This window comes from Triticum aestivum, chromosome 3B, assembly GCF_018294505.1.
Source record: "Triticum aestivum cultivar Chinese Spring chromosome 3B, IWGSC CS RefSeq v2.1, whole genome shotgun sequence".
In the NCBI taxonomy this organism is placed as follows: domain Eukaryota; kingdom Viridiplantae; phylum Streptophyta; class Magnoliopsida; order Poales; family Poaceae; genus Triticum; species Triticum aestivum.
This window is the reverse complement of record NC_057801.1, coordinates 655,715,497-655,731,868: the sequence shown is the minus strand read 5'-3', so window position 1 is coordinate 655,731,868 and position 16,372 is coordinate 655,715,497. Positions and strand designations below refer to the sequence as shown.

The window sequence follows — 16,372 nt, the reverse complement described above, 5'->3', positions numbered from 1 at the left end:
AAGTTTCTTCTAGTTCTAGTTCTAGCTCTAGTCCTAGTTCAACATCATCTTTAAAATTTCTTCTAGTTGCAAGATGGTGAAAGTTATTATTCTAAAAATCTCGAGGAGCTATGTTGTCACTTAATGGTATTCAAACTGAGGAACTAGTAGTGAACTAGAACCACGCTGCATTTACTTTTCTGTAGAATCAAAAGCAGTTTAGTGCATGATGAAAATATGGACTTCAAAATTTGATGTAATATGGGGCTTAGTTCAAAGAAACTATATTGTATTTTTATTCATATATATTCCCATATGGCAATATTTGATGTCATCTCAAACAATTAACACGTGATCCTATGATACATGACACAAGACACACAATAATAAGAACTCAACCAAACCAAAAACACTAGAGAGAACTATCACACATCGCTCTTGATGGCAGAGCTATAGCCGGTTTGGTCATCATAGAACTTGGACCATAGCATGACACCACCATACTTTGAAGAGTCCTTGATGAGGGGAAGCACACGCGAAGTGAGCTCGCCGGCAGGGACGAACCCCGTGCCCGCCGCGTCCTTGGAGGCCGGAAGCCCCAAGAAGATCTTCCTGGCCGGCACTGACTCCCACTTCTTCCACGCGTCCATGAACACCCCCTGTCCCGCACTGAACTGGCATTCCTCGTTGTTGTAGAACTGCACCCACACGTAGTCAAACAGCCCCGTGCTGATCGCACCGCCGTCCCATTCATCCGGGAACGGACACTGCGGTGCCGCGCTCAGCAATACAGTCTTGCCTCCGTTCTTTCCCAAATTCTTCAGGTCAGTGGCAAGATCGTTCCAGAACTTGGCGCTGCCTTGCTCGATGTCAAAGTCGATGCCGTCGAGCACGACATCGCCGAGGGGACCGGACGAGGACGCACCACCCAGATAGTTGTTCCAGAGGTACAAGGCAACCTGTCGTGCGTCGCCGGGAGAAGAGAGGCCATAACTACCATCGCCGCCGCCGATGGAGAGCAGAACTTTAATGCCGCGGCCCTGGCATGCCTTGATGTCCTTGCTCTGGCCTCTGCATCCACCGGAGGAAGGGTCGCAGTGGCTGGCAAGGTCGAGCTGCGGCGTTTGGCCCTTGCCGAATTTCGGGAGAAAAGCAAGGATGACAAACTCATAGTTCCCGGACGCGCACGTCTCGGCTAGCGATGCCTCGCCGTCGTTTTGGCCCCAATACACGGCTATGCTGCCGGCGTGGCACGTGGCGAGGAGTGCCACGAAGAGTGTGGCAGTGAGCTGGAAAGTGGTGAGAGAACGGCTCGCCATTGCTGGGATCAATCGGCGCGTGCCTGTGCGAGTAGCCTAGCCTAGTACAGGAAACGGTGGAGACTAGTGAGGAGAAGACGTGCTCTGTGTTTTGAGTTGTGATGGCTATTGCGTATGTTTGGATTTTATAGTGGTTTGGGAGCGTCAGTGATGCTTTTTTTACTGGCTTTCGTGCCGTCTCACGTCCGCTTCTGCGTCTGAATTTAATTGCCTAGGCTAGAATGGTTAGAAAAGTACGGACTGCGTTGAAAACGCAAACGCCGCACCGTACTCAACCGATACTCCTCTGTTTCCTTGTCCCAGCAGAGTGCCGCACCCTCGACAGTCATTGCTAGTTTTTTTCATTTTAATAAAGAAAAGAGGCCATTGGTAGCTTTGTAAAAGAAAGAGTAATATGTATCGGCGGTCATTGTGTTGAAATCTCACTTTGATCATTGTGCTCAAGAATATTGACCATATTCTTTAATACATTAATCAAAGTGAGCTTTCGACACAAGTACAATAACTGCCGTCTGCCGATGCATTTTACTCTAAGAAAATTGAACTTGAGGCAAAAGATTTGCCTTGATGCAGTAAACAAGAATGGGTTTAACATAGTACATCATGCGGAAATTAATTAGACGCCTTAGTGAGCGGCAGGCTGCTTCGAGCGTTTCTCTCTTCGCGGATGATGTGGTCATTTTTTGTCACCCTGATTCTTCTGAGCTTTCCAGGGTCAGCGGTATCCTCGACTTCTTTGGGTCCGTCTCAGGTCTTCGCGCCAACTTCGCCAAGTGCTTGGCTGCATCGATTCAGTGCCCTGATGACAGATCTGATGCAGTTGGCGCCGCCTTGGCTTGCCCTGTTGTGGCATTCCCGATTCAGTATCTGGGGCTCCCTCTCTCGCTTCGTAAGGTTCCGGCCTCCCAGCTTCAGCCCCTCGTCGACAAGCTGCTCCGTAAGCTGGCTACATGGAAGGCCGCGCTCCTCTCGCGTGGTGAGCGCCTGGCCCTGGTCCGGCAAGTGTTAACAGCCATGCCCGTGCATATCCTCCTCGCCATGTCGCTCTCCCCTCCTATCCTCAAGAAGGCGAACAGGATCATCAAAGACTTTCTTTGGCATGGCCGCAAAGACGCTCGTGCCGGCTCTTGTCTTGTCAGCTGGGCGCGTGTCTGCCGCCCAATCGAGCTTGGTGGCTTGGGGATCCGCGATCTACACCAGACGGGCATCTCCCTGCGCGTCAGATGGCTCTGGCTGGCTGCCTCTGACAGCTCGCGCCCCTGGTCCCACCTCAGCCGCCTGCTGACCCTGAGACACTTCAATTCTTCCGGGCCTCGACCTCTTGGACTCTTGGCAATGGTACTTCCTGTCGCTTTTGGACCGACAAGTGGTTGTTTGGCCGATCCATCTAGGAGCTTGCCCCAGGCCTGGTGGCATTGGTGCCGAGCCGATCGCGTCGCTCTCGCACGGTCGCGGCCGCCCTCCACGACCGCATCTGGATCAGAGATATCCGTGGCTCCCCGGGCCCCGAGGCCATGCTCCAGTATGTCGATCTATGGCGCAGACTCCAGTCTATTGATCTTACCGTGGAGCCTGACATCATCCGCTGGAAATGGACGGAGAATGGCTGAGTACTCCGCTGCCTCCTGCTACAATGCCCTCTTCATTGGATCTACGACGTCCGAGCACTGGCGCATTGTCTGGAAAACCGGTGCCCCCCTCTCGGTTAAGTTCTTCACCTACCTGGCATCTGTCAATCGCTGTTGGACGGCTGATCGGCTTGCTCACAGAGGGCTTCCACACGAACCAGCGTGTGTGCTGTGCTCCCAGCAGGCCGAGACCCTGCACCACCTCCTGGTTGAGTGTGTTTTTGCCCGCATCGTATGGCAGGGCATTCTATCCTGGTGTTGTCCCACTGCCACGGCTCCAGATGGCACGCTTGGGTTCTTCGACTGGCTTAGTGAGGCCCTTCCTCGGATGACCGCCGACAAGCGTCGCGGCCTCACCACCATTGCGGTGCTCACTGCTTGGTCTCTTTGGCGCCACCGCAATGTTGTGATCTTTGACAAGATAGCTCCCTCCTCCACTTCTCTCCTAGTGGCAATCCAAGAGGAGGCTCGCTCCTCGACCGACGCCGGAGCCAAAGGGCTTAGCAGTATTATCCCTGTAATGTAACTAGTTTTGTAGGGCTGAGCATCCCATTCCCATGCTCGCTTGCATTGCGGTTGTGCCTTCCTGTGCACGCAACCGCGATGCCAACCTGTACTTTCTTTCCCCTATCAATGCAAAGATATGCTTTCAAGCGTATTCGCCAAAAAAAAAGAAATTAATTAGAAGAAAATATTGTTTCCTCGGAAAAATATGGCCCAAGCGTCAATGACGCCATGTTCTTTTCGCATTCTTCTTTCATGTATCATGTGTGCCTTAGCCAATCTTTAATCATGTGCCAAATTCTCAATGTCTAGCGGCATTTGAAAAGGAGGCTGGCCACCATTTTCTGAGATTCTTTTGCATAAGGAGCAAAGACAACAAATATAGGCCACCCTCCACGTTTGGGCCAGTCGGCCATCCAAACACGACTTTTGGATGATTAAAACAGAGAATGTTTTTCCCAAATTACAAATGGTGTCATTCATACAAGTCTAGGTTGCTCTGAAAATTGCACATTGTAGGATGAGACAATCACATGTGTCCACCGTTTAGTTGATTTGTTTTTGCGAGGCAACATTTAGTTGAACTAGATTATTAATCTGAGAATGTTATGCAATATTTCAGATTTGATTGTATTGAACATGAATATTTTGAGTAATAATATGAATACTAACTAAACATACATATGATTTATTTTTCTTTTTTCTTTTTTGTTAATTAAAGGGTGGATTTTATTGGCTCAAAGAGGAGCATTAAGAGGATACAAACCCAAAGAGCACACACCTGGCCTCTGCATAGTTAGGATGCACACAGCCAACACCAATACACACACACCAAATACGCCAAATAGCAAAGTCATATAAGACCAAAGCTATGTGTAGGCGAGTAAAAGACAAACCCGAAGCGATCAGATCCATGACTGGTAAACTACATCAGTGACCATATCCGCATCAACCATCTCATGAGACCACACAGACGACGAGGTTCTTCAACAGTAACGCCTTCAAGAAGGGAGCGACACTCAAGTGTTGCCGTCACCGAAGCCAACCACCAAGGTTCGAAGCTAGGTGTTCACCATGAAGAATCAGTCCAAGCATATCCGAGCAATGCCTTCAATAAGTTAACGACATAAAAGAACATCGCCATTGCCAGGTATAACCCGCTCGGGTCAACCTAGGATTTCACCCCGGATCTTGCGACCGGGTGCTCACAACACCACCATCGAAGTCACTCAAGTGCTCTCACCACCACTTTCTGCAGTCCCAACAGCTACATACGACGCGACCGCCGCCACTGCACAACCATTCATCTGCGTCAAGCCGCCATCCATAGCTTGCATCTCACCGCCAAAGTCAACCATTGTACATAGAGAGATAAACCCTCTCGAAGATCCCTCAATGACCACCGTCGTCGTGGAGCCACTGGAGGTCGCTGCAACATAGTCTGCAATCGCCCCACTCGACTAGCCGAATCTAGATCACCACCACCAAGCCATCCAGATCTGAATCAAGCAACCATGCCAGGTCAGTCATGAACAACACGAAATTGCGGTGGCCGCCACCACCAACAAGGGAGGGCAGCCCTAGTCGTGGGTTGCACCCGAAACGAGTAGCAGGCCGTCTGGACCGGACGCGACGGATCCGAGCAACTGCTGCACCGCGCCGTCTCCAAAGAGGCTCCACCGTGCCAGTAGATAGCTAGGTTTTGGGTGTAGCCGCTAGGTCGCCCGCATGGGATCAACGGCGCGAGAGCGTTTCCCTTGTTTTCCTGCGAAGCCCAACAGAAAAAGACCAGGAACCTCCACGATCCAGAGTCGCCAGAGCCCGCGACCTCGTTGCCTCCACACCCTGCAGCACGCCGAAGTCAAGCCACAGGAGAGACAAGCCGGCGTCGCACATATGATTTATTGTGTCTGATTGTTGTATAGTTGTAAAAATATGTATTAAATATAAATAGTATAATGGAATGACAATTATCATGCATGTTTGCATGTTGAGGTAGAATTTTTTATATGCATGATTGCATGTTGAGGTGCATATTTTCTCATGCATGTTGCATGGTGAGGTGACATGTTTGAGTGATGAGAGGAAGAGGCTAGTGAAGACTAGCTATTTATATATAAAAAAATTGGAAGGCGATGACTCAAATCGTCATGAATTCTTTAATGTGATGCCCAAGAGGCCTTCCATCTAGTCACTTTGGTGGACCTATGCATTTCCTTAAAGCACATTATTAACTCACTCGTTTCCCCCTCTCTTTTTTATAGAAGGCACATATTGATGGAGCGATATCTTAAAGTCGCTGCCCATTAGCCCACGCCGCATCCCAAAAGTAAGCTCCCCGTCCATCCATTTTTATGGCCATTTAGGTGTAGAAGGGTTCCATATCATTGTCATCTCGAGGGTTTCCATTTTTTTAAGGTAGTTTCGTCTATTTCAAACATGTGCTCAACAAATTAGTGCACATTGTGGAACCTATCGGAATTTAGGTAAGCTAGACTAATGTAAAAAAGAGTTTTCTACCATGTAAACCAATAATATCATCCTAGACGACAAGGTTACCACTAGATGTGCAGACCCAATGGAAGTAGAAATTACGATGAGCATCGATGTTGCATCCTCATGTTGTTTGTCCTAGCATCGTAGATGTGATTCTTACAAGTTATCCACGTGTATGAGGTGGAACATAGCATGGCAGATTACTAGATTCGCTCACAAGACTTGGGTGTGGAGTTGGTGACAACTTGAGTTTCCCAAACCCCTTACCAGACAATCAATCAAGCAGCTCTTAGCGAATCCATACTTCTCCATTTATATAGACCTCCTTAGATGGGCTGCAAAAATGGTAACGCAACATGACTTCATTCGCTTATCCACTCATATCGAATCATAGTGGGTCTTTCCCCCTTAAGTGTGTGACCCCATATGTTCTTTATCGGTTATACATGTCGTGAGTAGCCTACATAAACTCAATTCGACCCTCGAGTACCTACTCAGGCCCCGGGTACACTACTTGAACTCTGACTTACGCTAACTTGGACAATAGTTAGTAATGGCCGCTAGAAGGATGTGCCAACTCACAAGTGCTCACAAAGTCATGTAGAAGAACCTCACAATGTGTCATATGCTGCCTTAGGTTATATGTCGCCGAACCCACTTTGACTATTTGGCATCCTTATCGAGTGGCTCGACATCTCCTGAAGTCATGATATAAATTCCTCGATAAGGTATGCACTTAAAGTTGGTTACACAGACATGCATTTTTTAGTCTAGACAATTGAGAGGCCCTAGAGTCATCTCTCCAAGTCGGAGGGGGAAATCCTATCTTGGTCGGCCATGCCTCGCATCATGCTGGCAGCAAGCTCTAAAATCACCTATATGACTATCTAGTTACGAAAAGGTGTTGATAGACCCTAAGTAGGTCTATTCACATCCCGAGAATGTATGGTAACCTCAAGTATAGATCATGGCATATACTCTATACTTTAGACCAACAAATGAGAATTCGCACTACATCTCAAAATAGGTATGTCTCACACTATGTTCTACCAATGCAAGTCTTATTATCGTATTGATATCACATATATTCACGACCTATGAAACAAGGTCATCGAGAGATGATATACTAATATTCGGATATGTGTGCTCATATCCTCAATGGCCAGCGATTGTTATCATAACATCATACAACAAAGAGTTCCACAAGAAATAAAGTATTCACCAATCTATGTCAAGATTATATTGGAGGACAATATTAATAAATCATGGATACATGGGAACATAATCATCTCTATAATTTCCTCTATAACATATTCGCAACTGAACATATATATGACGCAAGGCCAAGGTTTGATAAATGAATATGAGGCAACCAATTTTGTCTATGCTATGCAAATAACTTTCTCATATGGTAAAACAGCCACTCATGTTCTCCTATATTATGTACCTTTCTATATTTTTGTTGTTTGAATAATGGTTTTGGCTTTTGTTGGATAGTTCAATTGTATTGAAACTTTGTACTCCGGAAATTTTGGAAAATAAATCTGACAGGTTGTTCTCCCTTCATCGTCCCATAAAATTCTAGGGAATGACTTGTTGATGTCCTGCAAGTGCACGGGGATAATTGAAACACAACTTCAGGGAAGTATTTTCCAAAAAGTTAATATTCTTACAAAGAACATAATAACTTTCTTCTCGTTCTAGTTCTAGCTCTAGTTCTTGTTCAACATCATCTATAAAATTTCTTCTAGTTGCAAGATGGCGAAATTTATTATTCTTAAAAAGTCAAGGAGTCATGTTGTTGGTTAATGATATTCAAACTGAGGGACCAATATTGAACTAGAACCATAGTTGATTCACCAAATATTGTACATTTACTTTTCTATAGAATCAATAGTAGTGTAGTGCATGATGTAAATTATGGAGTGCAAAATTTTATGTAGTATGGGACTTGGTTCAAAGAAAATATACTATGCTTTTATTCATATATTTACATATGGCAATATATGATGCCATCTCAAACAATTAACACATGATGCTATGATACATGACACAAGACAGAAAATAATAACAACTCAACCAAACCAAACACACTAGAGAGAACTATCACACATCGCTCTTGATGGCGGAGCTGTAGCCTGTTTGGTCATCATAGAACTTAGACCATAGCATGACACCACCGTACTTCGAAGAGCCCTTGATGAGTGGCAGCACACGCGAAGTGAGCTCGCTTGCAGGGACGAACCCCGTGCCCGCCGCGTCCTTGGAGGCTGGAAGCCCCAAGAAGATCTTCCCTGCCGGCACTGACTCCCACTTCTTCCACGCGTCCATGAATGCCCCCCGCCCTGCACTGAACTGGCATTCCTCGTTGTTGTAGAACTGCACCCACACGTAGTCAAACAGCCCTGTGCTGATCGCACCTCCGTCCCATTCATCCGGGAACGGGCACTGCGGTGCCGCGCTCAGCAATACGGTCTTGCCTCTGTTCTTTCCCAAATTCTTTAGGTCAGTGGCGAGATCGTTCCAGAACTTGGCGCTGCCTTGCTCGATGTCAAAGTCAATGCCATCCAGCACCACGTCGCCGAGAGGACCGGACGAGGACGCACCGCCTAGATAGTTGTTCCAGAGGTACAAGGCAACCTGCCGTGCGTCGCCGGGAGAAGAGAGGCCATAACTACCATCGCCGCCGCCGATGGAGAGCAGGACTTTAACACCATGCCTCTGGCACGCTTTGATGTCCTTGCTCTGGCCTCTGCATCCACCGGAGGAAGGGTCGCAGTGGCTGGCAAGGTCGAGCTGCGGCGTTTGGCCCTTGCCGAATTTCGGGAGAAAAGCGAGGATGACGAACTCGTAGTTCCTGGAGGCGCACGTATCAGCCAGCGACGCCTCACCGTCGTTCTGGCCCCAGTACACGGCGATGCTGCCGGCATGGCACGTGGCAAGGAGTGCTACGAAGAGGGTGGCCGTGAGCTGGAAGGGGGTGAGAGAACGGCTCGCCATTGCTGGGATCAATCGGCGCGTGCCTGTGCAAGTAGCCTAACCTAGTACAGGAAACGGTGGAGACTAGTGAGGAGACGTGCTCTGTGTTTTGCGTTGTGATGGCTATGGCGCATGTTTGGATTTTATAGTGTCTTGACGGAGCGTCATGGACGCTTTTTTAGTGGCTTTCGTGCCGTCTTACGTCCGCTTCTGCATCTGAATTTAATTACTTATGGTAGTAGAGTGGTTACGGTTAAGTAAAGCTGAGGGTAGAAAAATTCGACTGCGGTGGGTTGTTTCCTTGCTTAATTTACTCGGACAGATTAGTGAAACGGACTGCGTTCAAATCGCAAACGCTGCACCGTACTCAACCGAAACTCCTCTGTTTCCTGTCCCGGCAGAGTGCCGGACAGAGAACGTATATGCAGCTTCAAGCACCCTCCACGGTCCTTGACAGCTTTGTAAAAGAAGGAGTAAAATGCATGGACGGTCGGCGGTCATCGTACTTTGTCAAAAGTTTACTTTGGTCACCGTACTTAAGAATACGATCAATATAGTTTTTTTTATATGCATTTCGGTGATTATACTCAGTGACCATATAATGACTGAAAGGCGTATATAGTGACCATAGTGAGCTTTTGACACAAGTACGGTGATCAGATGCATTTTACTCTAAAAAAATGAACTTGTGGCAAAAGATTTGCCTCGATGCAGCAAATAGGAAAGAAATTGACATAGTACATCATGCAGAAATAAATTAGAAGAAAAGATTTTTTTCCTCCGAAAATAAGGCCCAAGCATCGATGACATGTTTTTTTTCGCATTCTTCTTTCATGTACCATGTGTGCCCTAGACAATCTTTAATCATGTGCCAAATTCTCAATGCTTAGCGGCATTCGAAAAGTTGGCTGGCCACATTTTTCTGACATTCTTTTGCATAAGGAGCAAAGACAACAAATACAGGTCACCTTCGTTCGAACCAATCGGCCATCCAAACACGATTTTTTGGATGATTAACACAGGGAAACGGTTTCCAATATCTACAAAGGGTGTCATTCAGACAAGTCGAGGTTGCTCTGAAAATTGCACATTGTAGGATGAGGCCGTAGAGTATTGACAAGAAGGAGAAAGCTCCAAAAGAATAGAGTCACATGTGTCTGTATTTAGTTGATTTCTTTTTTGCGAGGCAACATTTAGTTAAGCAAGATGATACCCCGACGCGTTGTTGTGAGAATGTTTTGCAATATTTCAATGTGATTTGATTGTATTGAACATGAATATTTGGAGTAACAGTACGAGTATACTAAACTAAAGATACATATGATTTATTGTGTCTGATTGTTGTATAGTTGTAAAAATACGTATTAAATATAAATGGAATAATAGAATGACAATTGTCATGCATGTTTGCATGATGAGTAGACTTTTTCTATGCATGGTTGCACGTTGAGGTGCGTATTGCATGTTGAGGTGCGTATTTTCTCATGCATATTGCCTGCTGAGGTGACATGTTTGAAAGAAATAGGCTAGCAAAGACCGAAGACTAGCTATTTAGATATAAAAGATTTGAAAGGCGATGACCCAAATGTCCACAAATTCTTCAATATGATGCCCAAGAGGCCTTCGGTCTAGTCATTATGATGGACCTATGCATTTCCTTAAAGCACATTATTAACTCACGAGTTTTCCCATCTTTTTTTTTGCGAATGGCATAGACTGGTGCAGCAATATCTTAAAGTCAATGCTCATTGGCCCACCCACATCCCAAAAGTAAGCTCCCCCTTCCATCCATTTTTACGGTCATTTAGGTGTAGAAGGGTTCCATGCCAGCATCATCTCAAGGGTTTCCATTCGATTTTGAAGGTAGATTTTTCATTTGAACATGTGCTCAACATATTAGTGCACATTGTGGAACCAATCAGGATTCAGGTAAGCTAGACTAATGTAAACAAGAGTTTTCTACCACGTAAACCAAAAATATTATCCTATTATAGACCACAAGATTGCCACTAGATGCGAAGACCCACTAGAAGTAGAGATGATGACTAGCATGTTGCGCCCTCGTGGTGTCCCTCGTGTTGTTTGTCCTAGCATAATAGAAGTGATGCCTATAAGTTATCACGTGTATGAGGTGGAACATAACATGGCAGATTGCTAGATTCAATCACAAGACTTGGGTATGGAGTTGGTGACAGCTGGGGTTTCCGAAATCCCTTATCAGACAATCAAGCAAGCAACTCTTAACCAATCCATACTTCTCCATTTACATAGATCTTCTTAGATGGGCCGCAACACCCATAATCCAACATAAAACGCTTCAAATCAGTCGACAGATTTAACGCATGCGTCGAAAGTCTTCGTGGCCGTCCGATCAGTGTCTGATTGTGCGGCGTACAACAACCCTCCCTATCGCACATGTGTTTTGCAATATCGGCCTTGTTGCAAACAACGGAGCACAACACATGGCGTGTTGCAGACCGACCAATCCATCTGCCTACTTGTTGCTTCGCCCCATCCACAACCACCACCAAGTCAGGGAGATGCGCCCCGCGATGGCCGATCTCCGGCGACCACAGGCAAGGTTGCCCGGCCCCACCATGCTCCTCATCTCCTCCTTATCAGCGTCATCGGAGCCGCCCCTTTCTCGACCCCTCAGTCGAGCCCCACATGTAGGTCGTCGTTGCTCGAGCGCTTCCATGTTGGATCTCCGCCGCCAAACGCCTCCCCGCCACTAGATCGACTGATCCGGCGAGATGCGACACGCCGGCGCAGAGCGCCGCCAACCTTGTCTCGTCCTGTCACGCCAGCAGCAACCACAACCACCGCGTCGTTCATCTGCGCTCGCCCTTCTCGGCTCAGTCACGGACCGTCTCCAGCCCACCACGGGAAAAAGGTTAGGGAAGCTGACGCTTCTACAGCATGAGCTATATTGCAACTTTTTTTGCTACAAGGTATAGTTGCAGGAATATAGAGAAGAAACCGAAGATACTATTGCAATTTTGTGCCACAAGGGTCTTGTTACAGGATTATTTTGCAACAAAGGCCTTGTTGTACGAAAGTAGATAAGCGAAATGATCAGGAAAATAGATAAAAAGAAACGATCCGACGGCTCGTGATCCGGCCGATCTTCTAAAAAGATCAGCTGGCTAAGCATGGCCCTAACCCAACATGACTTCATTCACTTATCTACTCAGATTGAATCAGAGTAGGGGTTGCCCCGTTAAGAGCATCTCTAGCAGACCCCGTATAACGCCGACACACATAACACGTTTACAGTTCGCGAAAAAACAGTTTTGCAGGCCAGCGCGGGCGGCGGCAGAGTTAGACCCCGCAAAATGGACTCGTATAAAAGGATATTTGTGGAATATGCTTTTTTACGAGTCGGCTTTGCGGGGTCTGCTCGGGTGCTGCTCCCGCCGGCCCATAAATCCGAATTTTGATATTTATATTTCACACATGAAAATGCATTTCTTTGCCTTCGATGGCATTGGATACATAGTAATTCACCAAATCTTTGCTAGAATAGTAAGACCAAAGAAAACAAGAACCACAATTATGCATTTTAAAAGATATCCAACTTTCATAACTGCTCCCACTAGTTAGAGCAATATCTTCTCCATGCATTCATTGTTGATCTCTGGATTCTTGATCTTGCATTCTTCATTCTTCTTCTTTGGTTCCAAAGAAGTAGACGTTGCTTCCCCTCTACTTTCTTCTCTAATTGCACATGTAGCCGCATCATTAGCCGCAATTCTACTAAGAAGTGCACAAACGTCTATTAAGTTTCTTTTTATCAATAAACCAATGTATTCTCCTTCCCAAAACCAAAATGAGCATCCATCTTCTTACACACATGAGATGTTCAAAATGAGCTATCGCAATCGAACCAAAGAATACAGTGATAAAGTCGAATGCAAATAGCACATACCCCGTCGTTTTCGCATTTGAAGAACACCTATCCGGGGTGCTTCGGCGTGCCAGATGTTAGCCGCACCACTGTCCACGTGCAGTCGTTGCACTGTATTAACAACATCGGTCAGCCGACGAGCTGCTGCGCGAGCGCCGAGCCCGGCGGTCGGCCGGCTGAATCCTTGTCGGCAAACCGACGGCGGCGATGGGTACAAGACGAACCCGTACCTGCATGTTGGTCTGGGGCTTTGCCGGGGCTGTGCGGGCTGCTCCCCGACCAATCCATGGCTTGGCGCAGCCACCGGTGGCTGGGGAAGCTCGGTCGTGTCACGTCCCTCCGGCGTGATCCGGACGGCTAGTTTGGCCTGAATCGCCGACGACGGGGGGTGGGGAAAGGCGCTGGGCGAGGTAGAGAAGGGGTGGCGGTGGGTGGGGAAAAGCGCGAGCTGAAATGCCCTCCCCCCTCCCCCCACCAACCGCTCCCACTATATACAGGGCGCCACAGGCCGAGGGGGGAACCTGCGTTTTCGCGGGTTGGGACGGGAATTATGCCGCGCCCCGCAAAAACTTTTACGGGTGGGACACATTTGCGGGGTCTGCTCGAGCAGGATTTTCTGCGCCGACCCGCGTTTTGGCGGTTATTTTGCGGGTCGCGGCGTTATATGGGATCTGCTAGAGATGCTCTAAGTGTGTGACCCCATATGCTCTTGATCAGTTACACATGTCATGAGCAGCCTTCGTAAACTCAATCGACCCTCGAGTACCTAGTCGGCCCAAGTACACTACTCGAACTCCGACTTACTCTAACTTGGACCATAATTGGTAGTGGCTCCTAGAAGGATGTGCCAACTCACAAGTGCTCACAAAGTCATGTAGAAGAACCTCACAATGTGGCATATGCTGCCTCAGGATATATGTTACCGAACCCACTATGAGTATTTGGAATACTTGTCGAGCGGCTCAACATCTCCTGAACTCATGATATAGATTCCTCGATAAGGTTAGCACTTAAAGTTGGCTACACAGCCATGCATCATTTTAGTCTAGCCAATCGAGAGGCCCAAGATTCATCTCTCCAAGTCTGAGGGAAATATCCTATCTTTGTCGGCCTTGCCTCGCGGAATGCTTGGCAGCAAGCTCTAAAATCACCATTATGAATATTCAGTTACGAACAAGTATTGATAGACCCTAAAAATGCCTATTCAGTATTCACATCCCGAGAACGTATGTTGACCTCAGTGTAGATCATGGCATATACACTGTACTTTAGACCAACAAATTACAATTCACACTACATCTCAAACTAGGTATGCCACACACTATGTTCTACCAATGCAAGTCTTATTATCATACTGATATCACATATACTCACAACCTACGAAACAAGGTCATCGACAAATGATATGCTAATCTTCGAGTATGTGTGCTCATATCCTCAATGGCTAGCAATTGTTATCATAACATCATACAATAAGAGTTTCACAGAAACTAAAGTATTAACCAACCTATGTCAAGATGATATTGAAGGACAATATTAGTAAATCATGGATACATGGGAGCATAATCATCACTGTAATTGCCTCTAGATAATATTCCCAACCAAACATGTGACGTAAGGCCAAGGTTTGATAAATGAAGATGAGCCAACCTATTTTGTCTGTGCTATGCAAATAACTTTCTCATATGGTAAAACAACCACTCATGTTCTCTTTTTTTATGTACCTCTATAAAAAAATTGTTGTTTGAATAGTTTTCTGGCCTTTGTTGGCTAGTTCAGTTGTATTGTAAACTTTGTACTCCGGAAATTTTGGCAAATAATCTGGCCGGTTGTTCTCCCTTCACCGTCCCACAAAATATTAGAGTCTCTTTTGTCTCTTGAGATATGCCAGTGACTTGTTGATGTCCTGCAAGTGCACAGAAATAATTGAATCAAAATTCCAGGGAAGTATTTTCCAAAAACTTATTATTCGTAAAAAAGAATAATAACTTTCTTCTAGTTCTAGTTCTAGCTTTAGTCCTAGTTCAACATCATCTAGTATAAAATTTCTTCTAGTTGCAAGATGGCGAAATTTATTATTCTTAAAAAGTCGACGAGTCATGTTGCTGGTTAATGGTATTCAAACTAAGGGACCAGGATTGAACTAGAAACACAGTTGATTGACCAAATATTGTACACTTACTTTTCTATAGAATCAAAAGCAGTGTAGTGCATAACAAAAAATATGGAGTTCATAATTTGATGTAATATGGGACTTGGTTCAAAGAAACTATACTGTGTTTTTATTCATATATATTCACATATGGCAATATCTGATGTCATCTCAAACAATTAACACATGATCCTATGATACATGACGCAAGACACACAATAATAACAACGCAATCAAACCAAACACACTAGAGAGAACTATCACACATCGCTCTTGATGGCAGAGCTATAGCCGGTTTGGTCATCATAAAACTTGAACCATAGCATGACACCACCATACTTTGAAGAGCCCTTGATGAGGGGAAGCACACGCGAAGTGAGCTCACCCGCAGGGACGAACCCCGTGCCCGCCGCGTCCTTGGAGGCCGGAAGCCCCAAGAAGATCTTCCCGGCCGGCACTGACTCCCACTTCTTCCACGCATCCATGAACGCCCCTTGTCCCGCACTGAACTGGCATTCCTCGTTATTGTAGAACTGCACCCACACGTAGTCAAACAGTCCCGTGCTGATCGCACCGCCGTCCCATTCATCCGGGAACGGGCACTGCGGTGCCGCGCTCAACAATACGGTCTGGCCTCCGTTCTTTCCCAAATTCTTCAGGTCAGTGGCGAGATCGTTCCAGAACTTGGCGCTGCCTTGCTCGATGTCAAAGTCAATGCCGTTGAGCACGACGTCACCGAGGGGACCGAACGAGGACGCACCTCCCAGGTAGTTGTTCCAGAGGTACAAGGCAACTTGCCGTGCGTCGCCGGGAGAAGAGAGGCCATAGCTACCATCGCCGCCGCCGATGGAGAGAAGGACTTTCACGCCACGGCTCTGGCACATTTTGATGTCCTTGCTCTGGCCTCTGCAGCCACCGGACGAAGGGTCGCAGTGGCTGGCAAGGTCGAGCTGCGGCGTTTGGCCCTTGCCGAATTTCGGGAGAAAAGCGAGGATGACGAACTCGTAGTTCCCGGAGGCGCACGTCTCAGCTAGCGACGCCTCGCCGTCGTTCTGGCCCCAGTAGACGGCTATGATGCCGGCATGGCACGTCACGAGTAGCGCCACCAAGAGGGTGGCAGTGAGCTGGAGGAGAGGGAGAGCTCGGCTTGCCATGGCTGGGATCAAGCAGAGCGTACCTAGCTAGCTGCTTCCGAGGCAGTAGTGAGTTGGTGCGCTCTGTACTTTGAGTTGTGATGGATATTGCGTATGTTTGGATTTTACTAGTGGTTGGGGCCCACCATTGTGGGCCTCCTGAGAGGTAGTTGGGCATTGCCAGGTGGGAGGGCGCTCCTTCTGATTAGTGCCATACAGGTTCATGCAAGCAATGATATGCTTCAGATCGGAGCTACAATACAGACTATGAAAGC

General features: G+C 46.9%; 3 protein-coding genes across 3 annotated transcripts; all 3 read right to left on the bottom strand.

Moving 5' to 3' along the window:
• Nucleotides 1–404: 404 nt before the first annotated feature.
• Nucleotides 405–1,298, bottom strand: LOC123065969 (acidic endochitinase SE2-like). The gene has a single exon (XM_044489150.1). It carries the CDS (start codon nucleotides 1,296–1,298, stop codon nucleotides 405–407), a length of 894 nt encoding a protein of 297 aa, XP_044345085.1.
• A 6,734-nt stretch (nucleotides 1,299–8,032) lies between these two features.
• Nucleotides 8,033–8,926, bottom strand: LOC123065968 (acidic endochitinase-like). The gene has a single exon (XM_044489149.1). The coding sequence runs from the start codon at nucleotides 8,924–8,926 to the stop codon at nucleotides 8,033–8,035; it is 894 nt and encodes a 297-aa protein (XP_044345084.1).
• A 6,298-nt stretch (nucleotides 8,927–15,224) lies between these two features.
• On the bottom strand, nucleotides 15,225–16,118 carry LOC123065967 (acidic endochitinase SE2-like). Its single transcript, XM_044489148.1, has one exon. It carries the CDS (start codon nucleotides 16,116–16,118, stop codon nucleotides 15,225–15,227), a length of 894 nt encoding a protein of 297 aa, XP_044345083.1.
• Nucleotides 16,119–16,372: the final 254 nt, after the last annotated feature.